Below are 20,116 nucleotides of genomic sequence, written 5' to 3' on the forward strand. Positions count from 1 at the left end.
CTTCCCACATACTATCCCAGCCTGTCAGTTGCTGATGTAGTAATTCATGTTGTCAAACAGCCTCAGAGGACATCGTCCTTGTTTGTATATTGAGTGACAGACATTCAAAAAGGTTGATATTTTTGGGGGGAGTATTTCTTACTATGAAATATATATAGGGGTAGGGGGAATATATGTTCTATGGTCTGTGAGTTTTCAAGAACTCGCTTTGAGGCATAGAGAGATTTTATCTAAATTTGGAGGAACTGTTGGAAGAGAAATTTTAGCTTTAACATCATATTTGGAGGTCAGATGCTTGCTCCATTGGCAAGATAAATTTCCATTTTAATCACATTTCTTGTCCCTGTCCTTTCCTTTCTGTTAGCAATGTTAAGACCAGTAGTAAGGATGCTTGGCTTTTTTTATAAGGAGTATATTGACATATACCTTGTGAGTGATGGCTTCACCTGACAGATGTAAGGAAGTGCTATTTACCTGCTGTTGTTAGTTTAGGCTGGCTGAAAGTTGTGCTCTGAGTTGTGGTTTGAGTAGGTATTGAGGAGGTTGCCATTTCCCTTTTGGTGGTGGTCTTGAAGGGTGGTGAGGTGACCCCTGCTTGTTCTGTCTCAGTTGAAGTAGCAGTTGATGAGGCAGAAGGTGATGAGGGAACAGACTTTGGTGTAGTGGCCATGGTTCTTTTCACTGAGGTAGTTATGGAAGGGGTAGTGATGGTTGTAGTCATGTTTGGTGTGGTAAAAATTGATGTTGTATGTTCTTTTGGAGTAAAGGTAAAAATATAATGTGAGTAACCAATTCATAGAAAAATTAAAACCAGATAAATTATAAAGAAGATATTAATATTTTAGAGATAATTCTTTATTTTTCAAATATTTTCAGTATGATGGTTGTATTCATGTTCTCATAAGCTTACCAAATATTTCTGAGCTTATATTTCTTTTCAATTGTCTCATGTCTGTCTCTGTTCTAATTTTCTATATTTTTCTGTATTAGATTTGTTTAATATATAAGTAGTTATCTTTGTTGTCACTTTGGCTAAAGTCCATATGGGCTTTGTCCATTGGCTTTTATTATGTTCCAAATCAGCCACACTTGCAGCTTTATGCAATTTGTATTGAAAAGCTAAATAACATCATACTATAGACTCTCCTTACCTCGGGGCACAAATAATCTGTCACAATGTCAGCTTTCATGTGTTTTGACTCCTTTGGGACCTATTTTTACCTCTGCTTTCCCTGACAGCCATGGTCCAAGATGGTTTATTGGCTGAAGTGCATGTTGGTATGAGGGTAAATGAGGCTCCACAAGCCACAGAATCAGAAAGTAATTTATGCTGGCAGAGTCATCCTCCAGAGAACAGGACTTTAGAAGCCTGGACAAAGATGCTACACTGATACCTGTGTGACTCTGCTTTGGGGCTTGCTTACATTATTTAGAGTCAATAGACTGGGTGCTCCTTGAACTCCATAAATGAACCAACCAGTGGGAAAAAGGCTGAAGCTGAGCTAATAAATCCAACTGGAGCTGGGCTTGCTCACTGCTTATAGAACTTCTAATTATCTTTCTCAGATGACTCAGTTTTTGGTTGCATTTTTAACCTAATGCCTATATCCTATATCTTTTTATGCACTTTCAATCTACACTTCTGAACATTTCTGGTTTACAAACTCCTTTCTGGAAGCCTGCTTTGCCTGCTTCATGATTTGGAGTCTAACGCTTGGATGTTGTCTGAATTTGAAATGCATTCCTAAGAATGGTATCTCAACGATGCACAGAGGTTTAGAACAAGCTTGTAATAATTTATTTTAGACAATAACACTAAAAACCTACCAGTAGTTGACTTTATTGTGACAAGAGGTTGTGAGGGTGAAGTTCTTGGAACTGTAATTTTTGTAGTTATTGTTGGATTTGTAGTCTCAGGTGATGCAGTTGTTGCAGAAGAAGTCCTAGGTACTGTTGGAAGTGTGCTCATGGTAGAGCTTCCTGTTACTTTAGGCTGCACTGTTGTTACTAAGAGAAAAAAAAATCAAAATTAAAAGATGAGAAATAGTCCTCAATAATCTATTGATAACATATGTATATTAATGGAATTTTTCTAAAGTAAAACAAGTGTTTTTATAGCTATTAGCAGTAGCTACTATTAAAACCCAGTACCTTTTAAATTAAACCTTGAAGAGCTGTTATCCATTGCTTCCTTTGCTATTATGTGCAGTGAATACATTAAACAGGTATTCTTGGAAATGCTTTATACCTTTTTCTTGACTTTAAAGTGAATCTGGCATAAACCATTGTTCCTATCAGCAGAGATGGAACAATATTCCAATCCTATATCAAATAGTATCCATAATTTTATTATTCACACAAGCCACAGTATAAAGTTTTCAAATACCATCTATCTTCAGGGAAATTAATGGAGTTTCTAACAAATTTAAGATCAAGATCTGTAGATTCCTTTCCTGTATCAGGCTATAGGGATTTGGTATGGTCAGTCACACATTTCCATAAAGACTTTCTTCAATTGTTGAAGTGTTATATGGCCAGTCCCTGGTAAGATTTGGCATAAGTTTATGTGAGATCCTTTTCATCATAGAATGACTTGGGTTGGCTTAGACCATTAAAGATAATCTAATCCACTCGCTCTGCAATGAGCAGAGATGTCTTCAACTAGATCAAGCTGCTCAAATGCCTCTCCAGCCTTAACTGAATGCTTCCAGGTAAGGGGATTCAACAGCCTCTCTGGGCAACATCTTCCAGTGTTTTACCAGCCTCATCATAAACAATTTCTTCCTTATATCTAGTCTGAATTTTCTCTCTTCTGATTTAAAACCATTACCCTTTGTCCCATCAGAACAGGCCCTACTTAAAAAGTGTGTCCATCTTTCTTATAAGCCCCATTCTAGTATTGAAAAGCCACAAAGAGATCTCCGTGGACCCTTCTCCTCCCCATGCTGAACAACCCCAGATCTCAGTCTTTTCTCACAGGAGAGGTGTTCCAGCCCTCTGGTCATTTTTATGGCCCTCCTCTGTCTTTCTTGAATTAAAGACTGGACAGAGCATTCCAGGTGGGCTCTCATCAGAGCAGAGGGGCACAGTGCCCTCTCTTGCCCTGCTGGCTATGAAGCCTTTGATGCTGCCCAGGATATTATGGTACAAGGACATTTTTTAACATTTCACCTTATGCATGTGAAACTGATAATGCTGCTATATCACACAATAAGAACATTATTGATTTCATAAACACTTATCAGGACATAGTGTGTAAGTTACACAATTGGTCAACTGTGTAAACTAACCTGGTGAGTGTGAAGATGGTACGGGTGTGGTGGTAACATTTACTTGTCCTGTTACATAAAGGCAAAACAGGTTATATTTGTGAATAAAAGCATATTAAAATATCCCAGATAAGGTACATCTCATTGGATTGGATTCCAAGAACTGTGCTAATTACTGAGCTATTCCTGAAAGTATTTAATCTTACATATTTCAGTAGTCAAAGTCACATCAAAGAACTTAATTACAAAGAAATCAATACATCTCATTATTATAATGAACACTAGTAAGTTTTTCCTATCTTTGTTATGACTTTTATGGCTAAGGGCACCTCAGTTTTCAGGGGTAGTGGAACATGGTTTTGTATGTAAGGGAGATCACTAGCTGAGATCCTGGTTACTCAAGACAGAATTTTGTTTGAGAATTTTGTTCTTAAGGTTTTTTTTACATCTGTATGAAAATCCAAACTGTCCAGCTAGAGTCTATCCAAAACCTGATTTATTAAGATAGGTTTTCATGGAAATAAGACATATGGTAATAAACCTCAAGTTAATTTAAAAAAAATCTAGAAAGATATTTATTGAGTCCAGTAGCTAAATCTGCTCTTCTGCTACACATTTCCCTTTTTTTCCTGTGAAATGTGTTGAATACCTCTGAGACTCACAGCTCTGCTGGGCCTGTGACTCACACAGATTAGAACACCAATACTGTATTTTACAAGCAGTATAGTAATGGGTTTATTTTGAAAGGAAGTTATGTTTAGATCAACACTCCTTTATGGAGAGATACTAGAAAAATATCTTCTCTGAGTCTGTGCAAAAGTTGTAGTTTTCAAGTTACTGTGGACAAAGAAATGCTGCTTACCACATGGCATGCACCTTTCTTCTTCATGGTCAAAGTATTCATCATGAGAGCAGTTGTAACAGCCTGAAGAAAGGGGAAGAGAAGTTTGTTTTACATTTCTCAGAGAAAGGCATTTAATTTACACTATTTATAACTGAATATATTATTTATCTGTTATTAAAAACAGTATCACATTCAACATCATCTATTCAGGTAAGTATTTCCAATGTTATCCTCAGATGGAGGTTTTGTCTATGTAGGAATTTGTTTAGTTTCTCCAGCTACATCCATTTGTTTAATAAAAATACTAATTTCTCTCTCCACATTTTCTTTCCTAAGTACAGTGCATTCTTTTGATTTGGTGTAAGTGAGAATTTCTCTTCCAGACAGTCTGAGCTTGATATAAAGCTAAATTTAGTACATCTACTGAGTTGATTATGTATTTAAAACACTACTAGTAAGGGAAACATCAGCAAAACTTCTTCAAAAATAACATCAATTAGATTATCATTATTTAACTGTGGCATGACTGATTAAAAAAAAAAACAACAGCACTGAAACAATTATGTTACTGTTTCCTGGTTTACAATAGTAGAGATTATTACCTTCAATATTGACATATTTGTAGTTTTGATTTGGACAGTTACAAGGCCTGTAGTGCCAGGTGCATTTGTCATCATTGTAGCCACGGGAAAAAGCATCATCAATTCCTTTTCTTTTATGAGAATTGTAATACTCACAATAGACAGCTAAAGAAAGGACAAGCAAGAGAGAAGATTTTTGTTTTTCAAATTACTGGCATGATACCTCCAAAGTACTAGAAGGAAGACAAAATCAATTAACAGTTGGAATAAAAAAGCCTTCACTGCAGTGATTAGCTTCTGATGTAAATATGTATTTTAACTCACAGAAGTCAGATTCTTTTTTGCAAGTACAGTATGATATTTCCACAACTTTTCATACACAATATATTGAAATGTGGAAAGAAATCATCAAAGATGACAACTCTAACATTGATTTATAGCATGTTCATCCTCTTTTTTCCTTTGTATTTGCTGTTTTGGAACACCTTGATGTCATTTTCCTGTTTTACAGTGTTCCAGCCAACACAGCTGTCTACATTCCCTTGACATCCACACAGAAATTGATTTCACCATAGCTCAAATGAAACATTTTTTTTACAATTTCATGCTTTCTCTGCTGGCAAACTCACACTGCACTATACACTGATAGCAGAAGAAACAATCTGCTTTCTGTGAGCACATTATTTTCTCTCTCATTATTCCATGGCAAAAAGAATTAAAATATTTTGGTAAAGTAGAGATTTCAAAACCCAGGTGACTGAGGTTAACGCTTTGCCCACGGACAAAATGCAAACTCGGAGGTAGTTATTACTAAGTTTCCCATGTTGCCAAATGAATATACTGACAATAAAAATCTCTTAAACCTGTTTAAGGAGAGCTTAAGGAAACTCACGACAGAACTCAGGGGTCCTCCAGTCAATGCAGATGCCCTTTTCCAAGCATGCCATGGCATAGACTGCGATGGCGTCACACATGCATTGGCAGTCCCCTCCAATGTCACACCCACAGGAGTCTCGGACACAGGCCTCGTAGTAGGGCATCCGATTCACCTGCATGGCAAAAGGAAGGGATTCATTTTCCAAGATTATTTTGTGCCTATTACACTCTGTGTATATGCATAGCCACGGCAGCATTAGCCACATTTCTCACTGGTTTTCACCACCTGAAAATGCATTGATCAATATCAGGCATCACGAACAGACTGACTAATTCCTGATTCTTAAGTCTTCTTTTTTTTTTTTTTTTTGCTCTTGTAGTTTTAGCTAATCAGTTAATAGCATACTTAGCATTTGTGTTCACAAAAGGGCTGGTGAAGTGCAAATTTAAAAAAAAGAAAATTAACATAAATGTGAGCCATAAACATTTTAATATGTATTTTATTGAAATATTTTGCCAAACAGAAAATTCCCTGTTGAAGCGTGAGCATTTGGAAGAATACAGATTATGCCTATAAATAAAAAAAGAGCAAAAAAATTCTTACCTTATTGTGACAGGCAGAAAAAACCTGGCTGTTGATGACGGAACATGTCTTTTCTGCCCATGCTTTACGATAAGGGTTCTTGCTACAGGGGTCCACTACAAAGTACACATCCCCACAGAGAGGATTCTCTTTCCAAGAGTTGACGAATTCCAGCTCGTTTGATGCCACGTACTTGCTTCGAGTTTCAAAGTCATCCTTCATGTTGCCATTATAGTTACCACACAAACCACAGATGGTTTCCTAGATTCAATTAAAGTACCAATACCAATTCAGCAAGTTACAGTTCTCACCTTTCCTTTTGGTCACTGACGGTTTCCTGTGCTTCAGGAGTGAATGTCATCTACAAATACTCTCTCATAACATACTTGTGCATGGGTTTCTCCTCTAAACTGTAAACTGTCACCATTTAGAGATCAAATTCAAATGTGCAATTGCATAAATTACAAACACTTAGCCCAGAAATTCCCTGAATGCAGTACAGAAATCCCTTAAAAGTTAGCCTCTTGTGAAGATCTCTGCTGTTTTGGAGATAATGATAAAAATTAATTGCTGGTAGCATTTCTGGAAAATCTTTGCCATCACAGAGATTCAAGGCAACCATAATCAAATGTTCAATTTGAATGGAGGGACACTTTAAGGAAATTATTCTACAATACCTGTGTTTCTCTGGAGATCTTGATGAAGAAGTTCATGTGCTTATTCCAAATAAGAGTCATGTTGTATTTTCCTGGGATAATGATATCAAACATCAGGTGAAGAGCATTCTTTTTCACTTTGTATCTTATACCAGGATTTTCCCCAGAGATAGCAAAGGTTTCATCTCTCAGTATGATTGTCAGATTCTGGAAGAAAATTTATTTGGAAGTTACAACTTATCAAGTTTCAGTATTTTCCTTGCTGAAGTTCAGCTGCTGTGATACTGCAGCAGGAAAACAGTATTTTTTTGATTGAGCAATTCACTGCAGAGTAAACTTCAAAATTTCCTGGCTTCTACATAGACAAGATTCTTGGAGAATGAAACACAACATGAGAATTAAAAAAACCCAAACAAACAGCTATGGCATTTCCTACTAAAACCAAGGCTCTAGCTTTAGCACATAGATCTTGTAAGTGAAATTTTCTCTTAAGATACAGCTAAAGCTTCCAAAAAATGAAGAAAACCTGGTCTTAAAATCTACTCAGCTGGATAATGGCAGAAAGAAAAGCTTACCCCAAGGTAAATGCTGATGGATCTGGAGCACGTAACTCCTGATTTCCCACAGATGACATTCTCAGTGACAATTTTGAAAGAGGAAATGGGTCTGTTAACACTGCAGCCATCCTAAAAAAAAACCCAAAACAAACCATAAGAATCACAAAGGCTCAGTAGACTGTGCCTGAAGTCTTCCAACTTAAAAAATATAAGAAAATACAGGATGCTTAAAATGTCACGAGTAATTCTGTTTTGGGAGGCAATGACCTCTGCTTTGCTGGTCAAACTGATGTAACTTCCCTAAAAGACATAGTTATCTGGTACAGAATACGATGACTATTTAAACATATTTTTTAAAAATCTAAAATTGGTTATAATTGTATGAAAATTATGTTTTTTTAGAAGTAAAATATTTTCATTCTAAGCATTGAAATAAACATAATATATAGAAACTCAGTAAGTGGTTATAAAGATTCAAAATGCTGTACTGTTTATTGATGCATCCTAGCATATTTTTATTAGTCTTTTAAATCCAGCTGTTTCTTGATGGTGAGATGCTGCTGCAATAACCAGAAGGAAGCAGGTTACCATAGCTAATATGTATTCACAGTTGCCATCAAACACAAAACGCTGTCCATCAAAGGTGGTGATGTGGCCTTCTCCATACAGATTACAGGTGGAGGAACACCTTGTTTTCTGAACACATTTCCATTTGCCTTTTGTGCAAGTGCTGGGAGTGAGAACAGAAACCACACTCAGATTTCAAAGAAATGCCATCTTCACCTGCTTATTTTTAAATATATTTTTTATCAATAACATGTTCAATTAATTGACTTATGTATACTGAGACCAAGTTATGGTTAATATAGGAACCAGAATTAAAATTTATGGACTGCCTAGAAAATGAATTAATAATAAAGAAGAAACCTTTTTGTATGTTTGTACTTTTCGTATTTTTGTACTTTTTTCATTAAAGAAATAGTATATAAAACCCATTTATTTTTGCTCTTAATGAAATCAGAAATCACTGCTCTGTGTAATTTGGGGAGTGTTTTGGGTTTTTTTAATAATAGATTAGTAACTGGAAAGGGAATAAAGTACTTTGAGAATGCTGCTAAAGAGATGGGAATCTTTTTGGGGGTGGTTGCTTTCATCTACAGAAAAGAAAGATAGATTTTGCCCCCATCTTTACTTAAGTGGGTTGTTAATAATACTTGACTTTATATCATTTACAGTCACAGGCCTTACTGCTGTCTTTATTCCTGAACATATATAAGGCAGAAATTATCCCTGAGGCTGGTACAATGACTCTTACCCATACACATATTATCAAATGTTAAGCTTCTCTCTCTTGTTAATCCCTGTACTCTGTCATGGTATTTCTTCCTTTCAGCTCTTGCCATTTCCTACTCTCCAGTCAGTTAAACACTTATTTTTATGTGACTGTACATTTCAGTGAAACAGAAGATTTGCAATGAAAAACCCTGTGATTCTTACCAGATCTCACATTCTGTCTGTATTTGTTCACCTCTTCCATAAGCAAGGCCACCATATTCACATGGACACTCCTCAGCTGGCACACACCTGCCATCAAGATTTTCATAGAGGCCATCAGCACAGACACAGCCTGATTCACACTTTGTGGGTATCTGGGAAAGGCCAACAGATTGCAAAACAAAAAGAAAAGATTATGAGATGCATTTTATCTTGGATGTGAATGGTGTCAAGAGCAAACCTGTGCCAAGCTCCGTTTGGGCTTGATTTTAGTTTTGTGATGTTCCTTGTATTAATATGCTGTCAGTTGAACTAGTTTCATTGAAGCTGTAACTTATACTTGTGATCTGAGATACTAAACATGCCTGAAGACTCTGAAAAATTTATCTTCCATCACTACCAGTCTTTCAAAAACAGTACAACAGAATATTCTTCATATCAAGGAAGCTTATTACAATTTTTCCAATTAGTCTGTTTCCTTAATATAAGAAAACCCAATCAGGACAGCCCAGATCTTCACCTAGCCCTGGTTTCCTGCATTCTGTGATCAACAGCAGCAAAGAGTTGAGAAAAAATAGAACAGGAAGCATAAACCCCATATTTCCATTCACATGGAGCCACAGCTTATGGAGTACTGGAGCCAGAGATTATAGCCATGTAAGTTAAGCATCCTTAATGGATTTTTATTCTAATATAATTTAATTCATTATTTCATGCAATTAATTTCTTTAATCACCTCTTAATTATATGTACAATTTTTCTGTCCACAGCCTGATATTTAACTGCATCATGTAAAATAAAATAATTCCTTTAATTTCACTAGAAGCAATGTAGTCTAGTTCTAAGTAACAACTAGAACATTCTACCTCTCTCAAAAGGATAAATATCCCAGAGCTGTGAAACTCACACATTCAATTCCAGTAGCCAGCATTTGACAGGTAGGGGCACATGCAGCTCCATACTTGTCTTCTAAATTGTCAGAACATGATATGTATTTCTTAGGAGCTTTGCAGCTTTCTAGGAAAAAGGAAGAAAAATTAACACTGAGGAGAAATTAACATAGAAGAGAACAGTGAAGTAGTAATTTTACAAAATAAAGGACAGAAAATGTTTCTAAGTAAACAATATCAAACTCATACCTGCAGGATTTTGAGGTTTGCCCGTGCAACTTAGCCTCCCATTAACACAGTAGCTAGGAAGAAAAAGAAAAATCAATGAAAATCTCTTCTAAGAAAGAAATTTTGATTTTTTGCAAAATTGTTTTATTAAAAATGCTTCACTCATGTTACTACCTCCTTCCCATCCTTTGAAGTGGAATATGAGTCCTGAACTTGTCTCTTCACTTTCTGTATTCTAAAGTAACATCATTTTGGAAAGTGAATGCCTGTTATCACTAGTAGGCAACTGTCACTATGAGGATGGCCTATCAAGTTATTCCAAAAGTTGGTCTGGAATATAGCTAAGTGCTGTTGACAAAATCTCCTAGTAGGAAAAATCAGATCTCAGCTATTATTTTTTATTTTTCTCTGTAACATTTCCAAGCTGAAGGTAAGTAAAATGTTTTCTGCTCAGTTAGAATATCTGTAGTTTAGAAAAGGGCAAAAAAGTTGTCTTGAAAAATAAATTTATGCTATTAAAAATAAAGGAGACTGTATTGGTTCGGGCTGGAATGGAGTTAATTTTCTTTTTAGCAGCTCAGTGGTGCTGTGTTTTGGATTTGTGACCAAAAAGTTGTTGATAACACAATGTTATTTTAGCTGGTGCTGAACAGTGTCCCAGCATTCTTTCTCCTCAGGCTGCCCTGACAGGGAGGAGGCTGAGAAGCAAAGTGTTTTCATTCTGAGCAGAAACTGGGAGGGGACACACCCAGGAGAGCTGACCCCACTGACCCAAGAAAGATTCCATACTATACCACATCAAGCTCAGCAATAAAAGCTCAGGTAAAGAAGGAAGAAGGAGGGATGTTCTGAGTTACAGCACTCATCTTCCCAGCAAACCATTACGCATGGCAAATTCATGTTTTCCTGGAAACATCTGAATGGCTGCCTGCTGACAGGAAGTTCTGAACCAATTCCTTACTTAGCTTTGATTGTTCATGCTGCTTTGCTTTTAAATAAGCTTTTTGCTTATTATTCATAAAGAAATTTAGTAAACTGTCTGTATCTCTACCCATAAGGTTTCTTGCTGTTGTCCTGATTCTCCTCCACATCCTGCTTGAGTGAGTAAGTAGCTGTGTGGTGCTTGTTTGCTTCTTGCAGTTGACCCTTGACAGAGACATGAAGACCCCTCACCTCCATTTTCAGTTTGCTCTCCTTTAAACTTGACACACTTACCAAGTGATCCCACCAGTCATTGTTGACTGGTCAGGCAGGATGTACTTTCTGTCCTCTAAGTAGCAGGGACAATGAGATTTACGAACACACTCATTCTTGTGGTTCAGGTACATTCCTTTAGGACACTGGCAGCCTTCAATAGGAATATCCGTTGGATGGCATTCTAGGGCTCGGTTGGAGAGTGACAAGCATGTCCTGTCACATGCCTGAGTGTTGTAGCTGAATGTTTGATTGCCAGTGCAAGTAATGGCTATAAAACAAGACAAGAGAGTTATGTTAAACTTCATTTACTGATCGTCTTCCTTGTAAAAGATAATGTTCTTTTGCTTATTATGTGCTGCTTATTTTGTGCCAGTAGTTTCATTGCTTAATGCTTCCAGCTGCTTCTCTTCCTGTGGATGTGGAGCTCTAGCAATACTTGTTGCAGACCAAGACTTAACAGCAGACTATGCAGCTGTTCAGAAGTTTCATGAAGGTAAAATACCTTACAGCTTTTTTGTGAATCTTGGAATTTAATAATGCAAAGGGAAGCTTAGTAGAAATATCAATGTATTTTTGAGTAACAGTGAAACCCATGCCTGTGTCTGAGTTGCAAAATAATAAAATAAAATCTGTAGTCAGTTTTCCCTAGTTCTTTCTCATTTTACAGGATAGCTTTATTTTTCTGGCTATTCTATACCTTAATTATCAAGTCCTGGAAGCATCCACATGCTCACCGTAAAGCATATGAATAATCTTTATCATACAGTCTTGAAATAACAACCCTGTTGAGACAGACACTAGAAGGGTATCCAACAGTTGGATATTTGTTACCCAGTTGCAGCTCTTCTTTCTGATTACTATTTCCTCCTTACTCATCTGATGGCAGACCACTAAGAGTTGCTTCAGGCACTCACTGCAATTGTCCATACTGCTCCTCCAGTTCTCAAGGATTAAACCCATGGAGCTGCATGCTCGTGCATATGATCCCAGAGCAGAACAAATATACGGAAAGGTCTCTTCATAATTACAGGCTTGGTAGACACATCTCTGAAACCCAACACACAGAGAGTACTTTGTTACTAGGGACCAGACATTTGGAAGTGCTAAACCCTGAAGGTATTTGAAAGACATGTGGATGTGACATTTAGGAACGTGGTGTAGTGGTGGACTTGGCATTGTTGTATTTATGGTTGGACTCAATGATCTCAAAAATCTTTCCTAACCATTATGATTCTATGCTGAACTACAGAACTAAGTCACACAAGATACATATTACTGCATAACTAAAACTCATGGAAAATATCTGAGTAACTGCATTGCTGATGTAAATAAAATATACTTAGTACCATAAAAAATGCCTTTGTTCATTTGCTGCTTCTCATTTTTAATATTCAAAATGTTTTGTGTAGATTGACAAGTATACTAAACTCAATTATGCACATGGTAAAATCGACACTTTGCACAATTAAAGTTGTTGTCATGGACAACTGCAGCATGAGCAAAAATATTTTCTGATTCACAGGGATGGGACTGGTGCCTGTGACCAAACAGACTTTCAGTGTGGTGGAGACATAATTTTCAAAACCACACCTGTTCCTAAGCTTCTCTGCATTGCTGATTCAATGCGTGGGACACTGAGTCCAATCTAGTTTATATTTGGACTCCCTCTGTACAACATCCATCATAATAACTTCATACCTTGTAGAAAGGAATAGGGTTCACCACAGCATGGCATTTCTCAAACACTGTACCCTTCTTGGTCAGAACGGAGCAATGAGTCTCAGCAGATATTTCTAATGAAAGTAAACAGTAAACATTAAAAAGGGAAAGTTAGGGGAAAAAATGGAAAAGGAAATTTTCAAAAATTTGGTGTTTTAGGTGAACTTTCGGCAACGATGCACTGAACAATAGGACAATTCCTAGCTTGTTAGCTTTCAGACTCTATTCTTGTACAAGCAGCTCAGTAGAGCTTTTTTTTTCTTTTTCACAATTTCTTTTTTTAAGACCAATAGCAATAGAGAGTTGGGAAGACAAAACCTGGATTTCAGTCTCAGTACTGCTGAGCAAACCTAAGACACTTGTGGACATTGCAGTTTCACTAGACAGATCAAACCACTCTCATTCATCATCTCAATCCCAGATCTGAATTTGTGAGGTTCAATCCTCTCAGTCTCTGTTTCTGTGCAGCTCTCTCATTTCCCTGGTATGGGCTTATGGAAGTGTCAGACAAAGCCAGCTGGAGAGATCAGTTACCACAGAATCATGTACTTACTGTTCAGTTGGCTCAAAGCGCAAGGGTCAGTCTCTCTCTCTAAGGCAGGATGGCAATTTCCTGCCCTCCAGGAATCTACAAACAGGGAGGCTGTCCCTTCAGTGATATCCATGCTAGTCATAAAGTCATCTGTAGTGTCTCCATTGTAATTGCCACACAAACCTGACAACATCAGAAATGCAAGGGACGGTGGAAATTAAAGAATGTGTGCACAGTGGCCTATCATTCTATAACAGTGAGACAATTGATTCAAAAGCTCTACATAGAGTGTCAACGACTACTCAGGTCAAGTAGCCAGAGAATGCTGATTATGTACACATTCAGTCAGTGAGCCTCTGCCGCCTCAAGTTAAGAGTGTCAGCTTCTAATCAATGACAAAATCATAGAGAAGTTTTTGTCTTTTATTCAGAAAAAAGTGGTTTTAAATAATGTAAAAAAGAAAGGCCATGAAAAACTTTTGAAGTTGCATGTTTTCTTATGTATATTAAATGCATAATGACAAAGAATATGCATTTAGGCTTTTGTAAAAGCCAAAGCCTCTCTGTAATTCCCCATAATCAGAATGCAAAATGCGCTTGTGTGGCTAATGTTGCTGTGCAATAAACATCTCCATCTGGTGATTATCAGCTCAGAAACTTTTAGATTCTTAGGCTCATTGTGTTTACAGTGGTCGTGCACTACATTCAAAGAACTTTGTGCTCCAAGATGCAGAGACCACACAGACCTATTTGTTGCTCCTTCACTGTGCAGTATAGCACATATTGAAAAAGGCACACATAAAATACAGAACAGCACTGTGTTATGTATGAAAAATGCAACACCTTTAGTTTCTTTGATTAATTTTAAAGTTATTAGTGAAAAATCAATTCAGTTTCCAATGTATTTTTTTTTCTTTGAATATGGAGAAGAAAATTGATTTCCTAAAAGATGAATACTAAGTTATCAAAATTATACTTCCTAAATTTCCTCTTTTGCAAGGGGACTTGTTTACTTACCTAGTGTTCTGCCTTTGAATTGTGATCCAACTTTCACATAGGCCTGGAACACAGGTGATGTTTGAACTGCAAGTTCCAGCCCAAAGTTTGTATGCATCTGAACGTACATGGAGGACTGTCTGAAAACAGTGATGTCTCCTAAAGGAACAAGCACGTTTAAAAATAGAGATGTTGGTGATACTGCAAGGTAACGATTTTAACACATATATAAATGTTCTAGCACTCTGTCTACAACTCTTCTCCCACACACAACTCTCCACAGGGGAACAGATGCAGCAGGAGGGACTTTAACCTTCCTCTAAAACCCCTGGTATTAGCAATTGAAAGATTGTGAAAGATGCTGGGTTGTGTAAAAACAGACAATTTAATTTGGATATAACTTATATGCCCCGTTTTTTTTTTTACCTGATCTGTAAGGCAGCCTCTTGAGTTCATCATCATCAGTAAGGAGATCATTCTGAGAAATCACAATTTTGTCCTGTAAGAAGAGGACATGGAACCAGAAGTAACTATCTTTACAGATGGTATTTATATGTTAAGTTAAGCAACTGTACTGTCAATGATCTATGTAAAAGAAAAAAAATAATTCAAGCATTTTCTCACACCATAACATGCTGCTTTTAGCTTTCACTCTGAAAATACCTTCCTGAGTTGATGTAGCAACTGAGATCTTTACTGTGTATACATGAGCAGAAATATATCTTCAGTATTTATCCTCCATAATTTTTAAGTTCAAGCTACCAGCAATGACTTTGAGCACTTATTTTGCTAATCTAGTGATAAAATCCTGAATGGAACCTGTGGAGGGAATACCTACCTTTGTAGATTGGTAAATTATAGCACTAAGTGAGGTCTCAGAATGAGAATACCCAGTCTTTTCATAAACAGCCATTAGGGTTCCATTGTGTGGCAGGCTGGAACTCTGGAGGGAAAGGGAAAAGAGAAGTAAAAAGAGAAGCCATGTCAGTATAACAATGATTTGTAGAATAAATGTGTATCTTATGAAGTCCTCAGTTTGTGTTGCAAAAGGAAACCAAATACTGACTAAAATATATCCATCCAATATTCTGTTGAAATTACCTTCATAAGAACGTAAGTGCAAACCCCATGGAATCGATATGGCCTTGAATCAAACGTGGTAACAAAGGAGCCTCCTTCCAGTGAACACCTTCCAGGGCAGGGCAAGTCTTTGCAATTCCACTGACCCATCACACATTTACTGCAGAAAACAAGAAATTCTGTGCAATATTCTTTTCTTCAGGCTCTAAAAACTCAGCTACTTCCTAGCAATTAAATATGTCATTTTTATAAGTTTTCTCCTTATGTTTTCTATCCTTTGATTTTCTTTGTCTACACATATCAGTCAAAGTTGCTCATCTCAATTCAAAGTTGCTGAACTCTTGTATGGATTGTCAGTAAACTTTCCCAAACTGTGAAAGGTGCTCCCTTTGAAAGGTTAGGCAAAATTTTCCAATGGTCTGGTAAAGGTACTTTTTATTGTCTCATGGAAGTACCTGCTGCTACTCACCAGGTCCTACAAGCTGCGTTCATTGTCTCACCAGGAGCATATGTTTTCCCATTCAGCGTACATGGACACTGGCTAATGTGAACACATGTCCGATTCTTCGAGATATCATCAAGAACAGTTCCTGACAAAGAAGATACAGAAAACCTTTTTCCCCATCCTCACTTAGCACTACAGTTATTATGGCTTGAGTGCTTTCTGAAATTGGCCTGAAAATGCTATTCTTGCACAGCCAGTGTCCATACTCTGAGATGTAACACGCAGGATATTTCCTCCTAATTAAAATGAAACTGAATATTCACAAGTGACAACAGCTTTTGACTACTTTGTCATATGAAAGCACAGTCAATTGTCCTATTTTGAAGTGCAAATGATAGTAATAATCACGATTTCTGTAATGAGTTAATCTTGAATTATTTTAAAGGGAATTTACAAAATTCCCATAACACTGCAGAAATCCTCTGAGGCATGCTACCTCTTCCTGGTGTCTGATCAATGTATATTTAAGTAAAGAACTTTAAGCAGATGGCATATCTTTATCCCATCACAAACCATGGTCTTGTGAGGAAAATGTATTCATAGCTCTGTTCTTGTGAAGAGTGACCATCCATCTTGAAGGACCACAATTACTCAAGACTCCAGTTACATTATGTTACCTGAGAAACAGCAGTTCTAGCAGCACAATGCCCTGAAATGCACAGCTAGTTCATTATTAAGCAGTCCATTCCACTTGACTGGATATGTGCAAAAAACATTTGTGTGATCCATTAAGAATATGATGAAATGATACCTTCTGGACAAAAGCAGCCATAGGTACAGTGACTGGAACAGCTGTACTCTGGGTTGGAACAGGTTTTAATACACGGAGAACCACATTCCTCATAGATTTGGTTTGCAGAACATTTTCCCACAGCTGCAACAAACAGTGGGAGTGTTAAGATTTTTAAAGTGTAAACATAGAATATTTCACCTGCTACCTAGCAAGGAAAAGACCTGATTTCTGACACTAACATTCTTTTATCCTGCCTCAATATTCATTTCTTCATTTGAGTATTCTTTGTTCATACATCATCATATATTCACTCTGGCTTTCTTTAATTTTTCTTGCCCAAAAAATTGGAAGCATTTTTTCAGAAGCTTGGAGAATGGCAAACAGGCCATACTGCAGCCTAATGAAGTACCAAAAATCAGATTTTCTGTAGTACTTCAAGGTTTTGCTTCCAAACAGTCATTGTAAATAAGAAGGTTGAACATCTGAAAAAGGACTATTGAAAATCATCTTTGAATAAAAGGAGCTGTGGAAATTATTAGCAAAAAGGTTCAAAGATTCAGGGGCTATTTAAAAGTGCTCTCTCTTCACTGGCTAATTTTCCAAGTACAGCAATAAGAAAACTGTTCTTAGAACATGCAGCCTCCTGTAGGAAGTTTGAGAAGTTAAACAGTTTTCATTTGGTAGATGTTTATCTGCTTTATTGCCACTGATCTAGACATAGGAGCTATGTTTTGAGCTTCCTTCTTCTTTCAGGTTTCCCTGCTCTCCTTACAGCTTTTCCAAAGAACACTGTTCTCTGCAGAAAATAATTTGTTTGATTAAAGACAGTAGAGACTTTTTAAAATATTCCAGTTATTATCATTATCCCTCTATTTAAGACACAGAATAAGCACAGTCTCTCATGAATAAACCATTTGAGCTTACAGCAGAAGTTTTCAGTTCTCCAGTTGAACACCATTTGGTGGGACATGGCACATTGCCTGGAATACTCTGACAGTGTAGAGCAAGTGCAGTTGTTTTGTCCTGGCTCACTGCAGTCCTGCATATCAAGCTGGCAACGAATGACAAACCTATCCTTGGGCACACTGCAGGTTGGTGACACCAAATTAAGTAGCTGAGTGCAGATCACAGCCTGAATAAAAAGAGAAACAATATTGTTCCTGGTGGTATTTCCTCCACATGAAAACCACAGTGGAATAACACTGCTAGTTATTCCTAGTAATATGCTAGATTTTCTTGTTACTTTGTTTGCTTTTCCCTCTAGAGTTTTATAATGGATATTTGACTTAAAATGCATGAGAAATTCACAGATAGAAAGGAATATAAATTCATTGCACAATAGAAAAAACTTGATATATTGAAATAATTCCACTTCTCATTATGTTGAAAATTAAGTCACTTTCTGTGCCATCAGCCCCCCTAAAAATGGCTGAGAACATTACACACAGGAAATATGTTGTCTCACGGCAAACATTAGACAACGTGTTCCGTGAAAAACTTCCCAGATGAGAAGATCACAAAATTCATTCCTCTTGGAGCACACACTTGGTGCATTTCTGTTGCCTGCATGTTTGTGTTGCCTATCATGTGCCTACTGCAGTGTAAGGTCTCAGAGGTTCTCAGGCACACTGATTTTCTTTTCACTTAGAACTGTGATAGCTGTTGATGGTGGCTGTCCCTGTTATCAGTGCTGTTATCTGGCAATATGTCGTAGGCATTGTGAATATCTTCAAATCGGCACAGCTCATAGTATCAGGTCTCCAGGTGTTAAATAAAAAGTTCTTAAAGCTTTACTGGTTTCCATGAATTTCCTGTGATAACCTGCCTGGAATCCCAGAAAGTTCTGAGCTAAATGAGTGATTTAAATCTAGCCTCAAAATCGCCTGTGGCCTTTTATTCAAATGTGGTTTTAATGCAAAGAACTCCTTTTCTTTCTCATATCATGCTATACAGATGTTGACTGTACCCATTTTCATGGAAATAATTTTTATGAAACCACTGCCCCTCTGTTGTTGATTTCTATCTATCTTGCCCCCTGCTAAGAATCATGCTGCAGAGAAGTCAAGAAGATCTTTCTTACATATTTTTTGTGAGGAACAGCAGAAATTGGTATCTCCTCAGACAGGCAGATCTCTGATGGATCATCCATTTTTTGTAATGCAGCAAATTTATATGTATCCAGCAATTTACCTGGAAATTAAAGGGTTATAATTTGTCAGGAAAAAGACTGCATTGATTTGTTTACTTGTTACTGTGATGTAGCAAAACTCAGAATTTACTGTTTGACTGTTAAATGTCCTACTTGTTAATTTTCCCAATAACAACTGCCTCTTGTGGAAGTCAGGAGAGTGTGATCCTTACCACCTGTTTGTAAAAGATAAGGGTCCTTATCACTTGTGTGAGGAATCCATTATATTATGCTTATAGCAGATAACAGAGTGTAGGTAGCATAATCATATGAGGTATGTTGGTGCCCCATGGGACTGCTTTACTCAATTCTGATACACAGCAATTTTATCACAGTATTCAATTTTCACCTTGACTCACTTTAACTTGTTCTTCTCCTTTCTGAAATGTCCTTGTCTCTTACCTTCACGGACAAATTCATTCAATTCATAACCATCGTAGTTCCCACACATTCCACATGTTTTCCCCATGTATTTTTTTTCAGCCAAAACCTAAAATAAAATAGAACAAAATATTTTAAAGGATCACCCTAAGTAAAATTATCTATACAGCAATAACTCTCTCAAACAAATTCAGTGCAAGCACTCAATTAAAAGTGATTCTTCTCATTCATTTCAGTGACTTTTTGGAGGAAGAATTCTGTAAGCAGAGAAGTCTTTCCCCAATAGGCAAATAGTGGTTTTTTTAAAATTAGTATTTAATAAAAAAAACAAGATTTGAAGACATAGGGAATTGAAGGGGGATAACATTCTAAGGATCCAGGAAAAAAAGAAAATAATGCTGAAGCCTGCTAATATCTTTGTCGCCAGAGCCCAATATTCAGGTTTCTTCTCTTAAGAAACTTAAGGTTACAGGAAGAAAATCTATTTTCAGAAGAAGGTTATTCAGTTCTCTGTTGTTCTGGAGACTAAAATGGTAGCATTTGGTATATATACTGGCTACAAACAATGAATTATTATGAAAATCTTAGATCAGAGAAATAAAAACATATTCTTTGTATAGTCAGATTAACCCAACACTAGCATTTTCTCTTCTATATATGATAATAATGCTGATAAATCTCCTAGACAATTTACTACATTTCCTTGTTTTAGTAAACTTAATCAATTTAGAATTCATTGTCTTTTGTGGCAATAATATCAAGGTCACACTGAGAAAATGTATTGGGGATTTTGAAGGGAAAACCTGAG

General features: G+C 36.8%; 1 protein-coding gene across 1 annotated transcript in view; it reads right to left on the bottom strand.

The window, feature by feature from the left end:
- Nucleotides 1–605: 605 nt before the first annotated feature.
- Nucleotides 606–20,116, bottom strand: part of MUC6 (mucin 6, oligomeric mucus/gel-forming) — a 42,141-nt gene continuing 22,630 nt past the window's right edge. The window contains exons 6-30 of the mRNA XM_031055816.1: nt 19,330–19,417; nt 18,820–18,929; nt 17,664–17,871; nt 16,758–16,880; nt 15,971–16,091; nt 15,523–15,661; nt 15,260–15,364; nt 14,848–14,920; nt 14,443–14,580; nt 13,448–13,609; nt 12,874–12,968; nt 12,090–12,222; nt 11,194–11,443; nt 10,000–10,052; nt 9,768–9,877; nt 8,864–9,015; nt 7,955–8,096; nt 7,385–7,495; nt 6,831–7,016; nt 6,175–6,414; nt 5,587–5,743; nt 4,716–4,859; nt 4,132–4,194; nt 1,824–2,007; nt 606–753 (exon numbers count right to left, since the gene is read on the bottom strand). Of these exons, the coding sequence (XP_030911676.1) occupies nt 606–753; nt 1,824–2,007; nt 4,132–4,194; nt 4,716–4,859; nt 5,587–5,743; nt 6,175–6,414; nt 6,831–7,016; nt 7,385–7,495; nt 7,955–8,096; nt 8,864–9,015; nt 9,768–9,877; nt 10,000–10,052; nt 11,194–11,443; nt 12,090–12,222; nt 12,874–12,968; nt 13,448–13,609; nt 14,443–14,580; nt 14,848–14,920; nt 15,260–15,364; nt 15,523–15,661; nt 15,971–16,091; nt 16,758–16,880; nt 17,664–17,871; nt 18,820–18,929; nt 19,330–19,417 (3,435 nt within the window). The remainder of the gene's footprint in view (nt 754–1,823; nt 2,008–4,131; nt 4,195–4,715; nt 4,860–5,586; nt 5,744–6,174; nt 6,415–6,830; nt 7,017–7,384; nt 7,496–7,954; nt 8,097–8,863; nt 9,016–9,767; nt 9,878–9,999; nt 10,053–11,193; nt 11,444–12,089; nt 12,223–12,873; nt 12,969–13,447; nt 13,610–14,442; nt 14,581–14,847; nt 14,921–15,259; nt 15,365–15,522; nt 15,662–15,970; nt 16,092–16,757; nt 16,881–17,663; nt 17,872–18,819; nt 18,930–19,329; nt 19,418–20,116) is intronic.

Source organism: Geospiza fortis, unplaced genomic scaffold (genome assembly GCF_000277835.1).
Source record: "Geospiza fortis unplaced genomic scaffold, GeoFor_1.0 scaffold66, whole genome shotgun sequence".
NCBI classification, from domain to species: domain Eukaryota; kingdom Metazoa; phylum Chordata; class Aves; order Passeriformes; family Thraupidae; genus Geospiza; species Geospiza fortis.